Source organism: Pelecanus crispus, chromosome 2 (genome assembly GCF_030463565.1).
Source record: "Pelecanus crispus isolate bPelCri1 chromosome 2, bPelCri1.pri, whole genome shotgun sequence".
NCBI lineage: Eukaryota > Metazoa > Chordata > Aves > Pelecaniformes > Pelecanidae > Pelecanus > Pelecanus crispus.
Genome location: NC_134644.1, coordinates 44,779,280 through 44,789,147, shown reverse-complemented (window position 1 = coordinate 44,789,147; position 9,868 = coordinate 44,779,280). Strand labels below are relative to the sequence as shown.

General features: G+C 41.9%; 1 protein-coding gene across 1 annotated transcript; it reads right to left on the bottom strand.

Moving 5' to 3' along the window:
• Positions 1 to 235: 235 nt before the first annotated feature.
• On the bottom strand, positions 236 to 1,015 carry LRRC3B (leucine rich repeat containing 3B). Its single transcript, XM_009487576.2, has one exon. It carries the CDS (start codon positions 1,013 to 1,015, stop codon positions 236 to 238), a length of 780 nt encoding a protein of 259 aa, XP_009485851.1.
• Positions 1,016 to 9,868: the final 8,853 nt, after the last annotated feature.

Genomic DNA, 9,868 nt, shown 5'->3' with positions numbered 1-9,868 from the left:
TAAACTAATGCTTACATATTAATTCACTTGCTTTAGGATACCACCAGAGAAATAATTGAAGTATACCACCCGGACGAAACTTTCTGTTAGAAAGCTCAACAGTGGCGTAATTCAGTTAAACAGAATAAAACCCCAAAAGTCTTAATGTTTACAATGAACGTTAGAAGTAAACCTCTGGTTTTAGTGTCATCCAAATCTAGTTTCCATCACAAAGGCAGTCATTGTATTCAGAATACTATACCACAGTGCTAATGTCATCGGCTTCGTCTGGTTTCTTTTGCCTGCTTGGCAGGGATTTCAAGTACTCAAGGTGCCTCCTTGCATCCTCCTGATTTTGCCGGACGTAATAAACCACGTACGAGATCACCATGGTGAACCAGCCAAACATGGTGACCAGCATGGCATAATCGGTAGTCTTTTTAGGAAGGTTGCAGAGGTCAGCATCGTTGGCAGCGTTGAGGAATGGTCTCCCCGCGTGTTCATCCAGCACAGAAGTCTTGCAGATGACGTTGTTGGCTGTCTCATGGTTGGAGGCCATGCTCCTCAACACCTGCTGCAGCGTGCAGTCACAGTGCCAGGGATTGTTTGCAATTCTGGCTCTGGCCTTTAAGTTGTTGAAAGCGTTTTTGTGCACGCTTTGAATCCGGTTGTCGGACAAATCCAGAGTCTGCAAGGTTTCTGCCACCCCTTTAAAGGCATGTTCATCTATAAACTCAATTCCGTTTTTTGATAAATTGAGGACTCTCAGTTGGTGCAAGTCCTTAAAAATTTCATTGGGGATAGATGTTATCTGATTGGAGTCCAAATAAAGTAAGACTGTTTCTGGGGGAAGATCTCTGGGTATTTCCTTGAGGTTTGCATTGCTACAGCTGACGTTCAGACCTCCGGAGTGAGAACAGAGGCAGCCTTTTGGGCACATACTGGCAGAATGAAAGCACAGTATCATGAGGACAAAACTTTGTAAGAGCAGACACATGGAGAGGGAACGAGTTAACCACAGGTCTACCAAATGCATGCTGGGGTGTCAGCATAATCACACGACCATTCTCATTCAGCCAACAGTGGTGGGAAAAGGATCGGCAAAGCTGAAACGTGGCTTCATTTTCTTCAGTGGGATTAGTAAAAACTGACTAACATGTGGGCTTCCTCATGGTCAATACTCTTCTTAGAAGCACACCTACAGAGAGGAAGGAAAACAGGTTCCTTATACCATAAATTCCAATCCCAATTTTGTTTTCATTTAAAAAAATAGAAATAAAATGAAGTCAACGTGAAGTGCAACACTAAATAAATGCTCTATTATCCTATCAGTGCACCAGAGGATTTATTTAGGTAACTCCTATTAGCATTAATCTGAGTTTAGTACATAAATCCCCAGTACATTTTTAAGAGGATAGACTACACTTACTACAAATTGTACAGGTTTGGGCTTTAATACTTATTAGAGGAGGCACCGCTTTGTTTTTATCACAGACTTTTCTGAAACAGCTATAAAACTAAATTACATTTTCCCTTACTGAAGTAGAAGATGCATTAATAGGAACTAAGAGTTGGATCTCCAGCAACTGTGACAGGTAAGTGAGGAATTTGTGGTGGTTAATGTGAACTTATCTCAGAATAATTTATGCTATTTTAAGTCCAAAGCAAAGTACTTCAGCAAGGAAGTATTTTTACTATACCAAGAAACAAAACTTAAGTAAACCAAATGCTGCTGCAAGACACCACAAACATCCACCATCTCCTGTTTGTCTCCCCCTTCTTCTCATCTGCTTTTGACTGCCGGATTTTCTGCACCTCCCAGCATTTTGTGAGGCACTGCTGTGAGACCCACAGAAATAATTTCTACTTCCAGTTTTCTTGAAAATTTTCTTTTCATTTAACATAGAGAAAAAGAAAGAAATGTAACAATTGCCAAAAATTCACACACACCCCCAACCCAAATAAAACTCACATAGATCTGTGTACAAGCCAACAAAAAGAAATCTTACTCGTGGCATGTAATTTGCTAATAGAACACATGAAAAATATTGTTTCTGCTTCTCCCCTCTCAAGCTGGCTTAAAAATAGTAAATATCCAGAAGCTTTTCCATTTTCTCCTTTAATTGGAGCACACATACAGAAGTCTAAAATGCTGACCTATAAGGTTTCAAAGACAACCTCATTTATTTTTTTCCCCTATTATGGTAAACTATGAATTTTCTAACCACAACAGGTCCATTTGTTTTCATGTACGTGCCCTCTGTCTTTGCAGCAGCTTTGGGTATTTGCAGCCTTCATGTTGTATTTGCATATAAATGAATTTTTTTTTCTGAACCCACAGTGTAGTCCACTGAACAACAAAACCCCTCCAGGGAGGATATGTGTGATTTTACAGGAAAAAGGTGAAATTGCATTGCAATCATTTTTGCCTGCAGAACTCGCATACTAACTGCAGTTCTGGCACATCACAGTAATATGCATCAGATGTGTCATGCAGTATTTCAAACCCATAGCTCAAGTTTTATTTAACCCCTTTGCTGAGGCTTAGTATATCAGTAACCCTGCAGAAAAAAACTAAAATGTCTTAATAACACGTACATTATGTGTGATTACTCCATTGCTATGGCTTGGGAATGGCAAAAGCTCAGCACATTCTCACTCCAACTACTGCAAAGAGTAGTAGTGTATCACCACTACTCTTCAACTTATCTATTGATCAAGAGAGAGAGGGCCCAGGAACCTAAACAGAAAGTTTACACTAGGACTCTGTAACACAGAAATCTTCTACTCTAAAATTAAAAAGAAAGGAAATTGTTAGCAACGAGAAATTGTGAAGTTAACCCTGGAAATGTGAACCATTAAGAAGGGAAGTAAGCAGAGCACGAAAAGCTCCCTGTGAGGAAATGGACATGAGGCAGCACCTCCGCAACCAACAGAGAGTCCTGCAGGACCTCGGTGGAAGAAACAGGGTTTACGTGAAAGAAGCCCATTGCACTGGGTGCATCCTTGCCATTTCCCCCTGCGGCTCTTTGGTCACTGCGATGCTTGGTCTTCAGATCAGACAGGAATTGGCTACAGAAGGAGACAAGTTACAGAAATTGTTTTTTCCCAGCCTGCCCAAAAGTGCTAAGTACTTGCTAAAATGTGCGGCCCATTCGGAGGCCAAGCTGGAGCTGGCAGCCGCTCCCGCGCCCCAGCAGCTCCGAGCTGGCAATCTGCTCCTCCCTCCCACAAGCCCTGGGTGTTGCCACAAGGCCCATCCCTTAGAAAAGCAGCCACCAATTTTCTTTTCCCCTCATGTTTACGTGGTCTCACTACTGTGCTGCACCAGAAGAGCAGATGAGTGGTCCAGCTCATCATCACAGAATAAGCATCTCATCACTGATTGCTTGTATACAGTGGCTTTCCACCATCGATACTGGAGTCCCACCACAGGAATGGACTGGGGTGAAAGAGCAAAGAGCTGAAGGAGATGCTTAATTTTGTAGAAGCATAAAAGTCACGCTGTTCTCACCAGAGCGTGATGATTAAATATCATATTCGCTTCATTACAGGCTAAAAAAAACCCCTGCCAACCTGGAATTACACCATGGATCCTGCTGAGTCCTCCACAGCGCAGCTATGCCACCAAAGATCATGCATCAAAAAGGCCCCACCCACCAAAGACAATGTGGAACATCTTCATCCCACTGAAGACAAATGAAGCTCTTTTTCTGTAATGTGTTAATGTGTTTAGAGTGGAAAAGTAGGATCATTACAGACTAAGCAGGAAAGTGTTTAATGAAGCAATGCCTCTTCAAAAGAGATAACTAAGTAAATGGATAAAGAGGGAGAAAAGCTCACGATGTTTTAGTTGTTAGAAAGAGCAAATACAAGTTTAAACCTGTAATTAACAACCCTGTCAACAAAAGTTAGCTGAGCAAGACTGAAGCTCAGCAAATTCTCAGTGAATTAACTGGAAAAAACCCAACGGGACTCAGCATCAGGGGAAACAGAGCTTTGTTTACTTCCATAATCAGAATATCTGATCCAAGGGATATCTGAGGTTTGGGTTTCACCAACAAACTTACTGCAAGGACTTTCTTGACTCACAGGCATCCTAGTGACTGCAACAAGAAAAAAAGAGAACTAGGATCCGCACATTTGTAATGCCAAAAGGAAGATTTTTGGCTTCTTGAGCATCTTATCTTCTCTGTTTGGAACACAATAAATAAAGAAGGTGGTAACAAAGTTGGAGTAAAGACAAGAGATATACACCAGACAGACACACTGAAGACTACAGAGAAAGGGGTGAAAGACATAGAATTAAAACAAATACATGAATTAATTATGTGAAAATTATGTTATGTGAAAATTATTATTTATGCAAATAAAGAAAAAAATGAAAAATAAAAAGTAAATGAAGGCACAGGGAAATGACAGCAATACTACAAGCACTGGTAACAGCATGATATAAAAATACATTTTGTGTACATTTCTAAAATACAAGTACAAACATAGAAAGCCTAACATACAAGTGAAATATTGCAGGGCAATAAAACTACAGAGGGAAGACCACACAAAATAATTCTTTACAGCCTTGCAATTTAAACTGGTTTTCAAGCTTTCCTCTTCTCATGTTCCCCCAAGACCATTCACTCAGTACAAACATCCAACAGTGTAGGAAAATGTACAAAACTTGAAATCCTCAAGGAAAGCACATTTGCTTTTAATACACAGTGAGATTTCTACTGAGCTTCAGGTGTCAGGTACTTGCAGATATTTGCCTTTCCAGCAAGCAAGGTGCAGAGACTGTATGTTAGCACCTGAATGCAATATTACTAAATTAGGTATTTGATTAATAACTCCTCCCAACAAGAAATGAGTGATGTAAAGAAGCATTAGTGCCTCCAACTACCCACCTGGAAATACAGGCCTGCAGGCTCAGCCAAGTAACATAGAAAGTCCATGACAAGACTACTCCCAATATTAACTTATGCTGTTGTGTCCTCAGAGCAAGATACAGGAGTATAGGAAATTGTATAGCCATCACACAGAACAGCATAAAAGTGACACTGTGAAACAGACTGAGAGTGTTTGTTGTTTTGGACAATGCTAAGACAACAACAACAAAAAAAGATGCATAAAAAAAGAATCAATCACATATATAGTTAAAGATGTCTGATTCAACAGACTTAACAAAAGAGAAGGGCAATGGGAAATAAAAGTGGTTTCTACTATGGTATAGAGACTTTCAGAGTCCACAGGGCAGCTCTTCAGTCATTACCCAAGTGCTCACACGTGTGTGAGTAGTTTGTCACTGGCCCTCCACATTGACTCTGCCCCCATAAAAAGGTCAGAGGGGAGCAGCTTCCAGTCCCTTTCACTTGAAGGCCAGCCACTGCTGAGGACTCAAAAGCAGAGACCCAAATCAGCCTTAAGAGGTATCCCGCCTATAGTATTTCAAACACAGACACCTTCAACCATCCAGATCACCTTGCACCTCCACCAAGATGAAGTCAGTGGAGCCCGTTGTTGATGATACTCTTCCTGGAAATTCTCCTCCAAACGAGAGAGACTCACTCCCTGCTTGTTCATCAGATGCCTTCTCCATACACTGTGTATCTAGATTTCAGCAGGGTGCTTCAAAGATTATTACTCTCTAGCACTACAAAAATTACCTCTGATGGCCAAATCTCTTTGTTCGAGTTCCTCCAATATCACAATGCTTTTACTTCGAATTTCACCTGAATTCTCAGGCATTTTCAGGCGAATTCATAAACATTTCTGTTGAGAAGGGATCAAAAACATGACTCTTTTCCTGATGGTTATTCATCAAGCAAGATCCCACATGATAAAGACAAGACCATGACATGATGTTTTTAATATAAATGTCTTGATAGGATGATTTCTGTCCTGAATCACAGCAATGAAGGCCACAAATAAAGTCTGTAGAACAATATCACACAGGTCCACGCCAACCTAAGACCCCCAGACTCACACACAGCATCATCACTTGTCTTGCTTGTGGTCAAACACAGAAGACTCAGCAGCAGCTCTCTGCAGTCAGTACCACATTGGCCTTTGCTGGATCACAGATCATAAGGACTCTTCAGTGATAAAAGACAGGGGAGGATTTTTAATTTTTGTTGTTGTTGTTATCATTCACAAACAAGCAGAAACAGGAAAATGAAGAAAGGTATGATCCTAAAAATCATTTTGGTTCCCTAAGCCAACCACCACAGGCACTGGGCAGAAATGTGGTCTTCTAGAAATAACAACTGGATAAATATTGCTGGTGTTTTGGAAGATGCTCTTTCTTTGGGATGTGATGTCATGGGATGATGATAAAAAAGACAGAAGGCGCTATGGCATCAAGCTGCAGCTGAAGCACGGTCCCCTTTCGAGCACAGCAGGCATGCTTCTTCCCATTATGCCCCTGTCCCTACCCACTATGCAGTGTTCCCTCTCTTTTCCCTCTTCCCACTCCAGGGGCTGATGGTCTGATCACAGATATCTGATAGATAACTGATCAGGCCAGTCAGGTGCATCTGCCCACTTGGAGACCAACTCCAAGAACTGGAGAGTGCAGCACTCTCAATGGGCAGAGTACAGTCCCAGCTGTACAAGAAGATTTATCCCCCAGTTAGGTTCAGAGATTGCATGGGACTACAAAGCCATGGCACAAAATGAGTTACAAAAAAACAAAAGGCAGAAGTATGCAAGGTGCCCAGCAGATTAAGAGGGACTGCAGTGATGTCCAAAAGCGGAAATGATGTTAAGGGCAACCGCAGTAGCACTGGGATGCTGGGGAAAGCAGTGAGGGCACAAGAGCAAGGCACGCTTGTGGAGTCAACTCTTGGGGCACAGTATGAGAGTGAGAGCATAGCTGTCAGCCACCTACAGATTTTTATGTGGCTGCTAGGGTCAGAAAGTCTGGTTACAAAGGGTTTTCACTGCTGATCTCTTATGCCAAGTGGTATTTCCATCTCATGCATGATCATCTGTGCAGATTCCATAAGCTAAATTATGTCTTCACTGGCATCTGAACAACTACACCATCCTCTAGTTGTGTGCAAAGAGAGCTGCATGGCACACACGTCTCACTGTGAAGGAAATTCACTGATAGCAACTCCATTTTCCCTATCAATAATGTAAGGTACTAGAATAATGTCTCTTCTTGTCTTCAAAACTGGATCCCCTGATGAAAAAGATTGCATCCGTTACTCCAGCAGTGTCAAAGGGGTCACAGCTAACCAGAGATGCTCAGCATCTGCACACACAGCCTGTGTCTGTGGTTACTGAAGGTGCCATGATTAGAGAGGAATTTCTTGCTACTGTAGCTTACGTGCTCAAATGAGCAAGCAAGAGTGGGAAGAGGCAAAAGGAAAAAGTCCACAGATCAACCACAGGGGGTGGCCTGTTGGCCTCATCATGATTGCACTCCATCTGTCTGGTCTGTCACTTTTCGACCTCCAGAAAAACTGGAAAGAATTATGTACAACCCAGCTTCCCAAGAATGTGGATCATAGGGTCTGGTGCACAACTCACCTGCCCAGCCATACCATGCTTCTGATGATGTGCAGCTGGAAAACTTGAATGACCTTGCTACTAACTTTAGGCACAGTACCTGGAGAAGCTCTCATTTGAAAACAGATCCCAAAAGGCACCACAGTGCTCCACACTCTTTGGGATCACAGAGTCCACCACAAACACCACTGTTTTTTCAGTTAATACCAAAGGAGTCCCTGTGAGCAACTATTGGCCCGCCAAACAAGCAGATGGACTGCACATGTCTTCCTCAAATACAACCCATACAACTCACATACGAATCTACCAACTGCTCACATTTGTGTGTGCAGGTCTACTGTCTTCAAATGAAACGCTCACCTTCAGCTGTGCACCCAGTAAGCCTTGAAGAGATCCCTAAAAAAAGCTTCACTTTTCAAGCCCAGTCTAAGTAAACTCCTAACCTTCAGAGTAACAACCTTCTTGTGTGCAAACAGTGGAAGTTTGATACGGAATTAGAAAAGCCCAGGAAATAAAGACTCCTACAGGGCTCTTTTTATAGACATCCTTTAGAGCAAACTTTCACTTTGAATAAATATTAAAATTTTATAACTAAAAATCCATTAAAAGGGAACACTGTAAAAACATCATTGTTTTATCTGACTACCAGGCAATTACTGAGATGTTTTATAGTTTTGAAAGACCTGACATTATTATAATTTTTTTTCCCCCTCTTTAAGGCATTGACTATGTTGGTATATAGAAAAGATGATCATTGATAAATTTAGTCTCCTATCCTCTATTAAAATAGGTCTTAACTTTGCCATATTGAATACTTCTGTTTTAAATCAGGTTTAGCAAATTACCCACTGAAATAGAAAATACCTCTCTTTTTAATGGATTCTTTTTCTTGAACTCTTCTTCCTGTAATACCACTCTGTTTGTTACAGCACACGCACAGACTTGCCATACTCCCCACATCTGGAAAGAGCTATTTTATGTCTTTGTACTCTTTTTTTTTGCCATTAATATTGTCATAAAATGCCATGCACTAGCTTATCTCTAAAAATATCACCTTGTAATTAGTATTGACAAGACAGCCATAAGCTGGAGACTAAAGGCTAAAATTCACAGGTGATTAGTGCACCCAAATAGTCCAGTTTGCTAAAGGACTGAGGACAGGACAATTTTGCCTGAACCAAAGAAAGAGATTTGCCACCACTACTCCCAAATAACTGCAGATGGCATATTTACAAAGAATCAAAACAGGGAAGATACCCATGGGAAGAACTATTTCCATACATCCTATCCTTAATCAATCTTATACTACCGGTTAGTACAGACCTTCTAGTAAGATACACGTTGGATTGTCCTGTACACCTGTATTTGTGAGCAGCTGAGCCTCTGGAGGCCAACAGAATCTGTGCACATTGGGGGAAAAACTTCCATGAAATCCTGCCTGGCTCCTCCAACACCTGCAGGCTGAATCTGACCACAACTGTTTAAAAACACAAGACAACTGATGCAAGAATGCTGAGCCTCCTTCTTCTACATCTTACTCTAAATCTGTTCCAGGATTTAGATGATGGCTCCAAAGTGACAATATAAAAATAATAGTAATTAAAAAAAAAAAAAGGGGGGGGGGAAGGGGGGAAAAAAGGTATTTTTGTTCACTTCCCTGTAGACATATGATGAAACTACACCACGGCAACGTGACTGACTGAGTGGGTACTGAGCCAGAAAGTGAGGATACCTGCAAGCTGGAGCTGAGCGGCAGCAGCACGACCCAAAGGAGAACGCAAGAGCTGCTTCTGATCTCTGTGCTGTCTGCATGCTACAGAACAACAAATTTCATGGGCACCAAGTGAATTCCTCCAGACAAATATGATCCTTTAAAAAAAACATCGCCTGTGTACTGTCTGCAGGGAAGACACTGTGGCACACTGCAGCTAAGGGCAATCTCACTAGCTGCACAGACAGACACCGAGTTGGGCGACACGACCCTTTCTGTGGCTGTGGGACACCATCAGGAAATTCAATTTAGCAGATGAAACAAGAATCTGGTCTTGAGTCTTGGGACCCAGGGTGTTGGCAACCTCTGTCTTTCATGCACCTCTCCTTGGCACTCCTCAAATGTGGTGCGGCTGCCTGGCTGCTTCACAGCACAGCTACCTTGAAGGTAGGCAGTTCAAATGCTATGAAGCACCAAACCAGAGATGCCAAGAGCTGCCTGCAAGGTGCCAGGTGATTCAAATTCCCAGATGAAAGTCTCCAGCAGTGGAAGACTTTCAGGATCTCAGAACACGGCAAGATGAAATCCTAAAGCAGTAAGAAGAGAAATTAATAGAAGCCAACAGCAAGTGAGGTGGGAAAAAAGGGGTGCAAAAGATCACTGATTCAA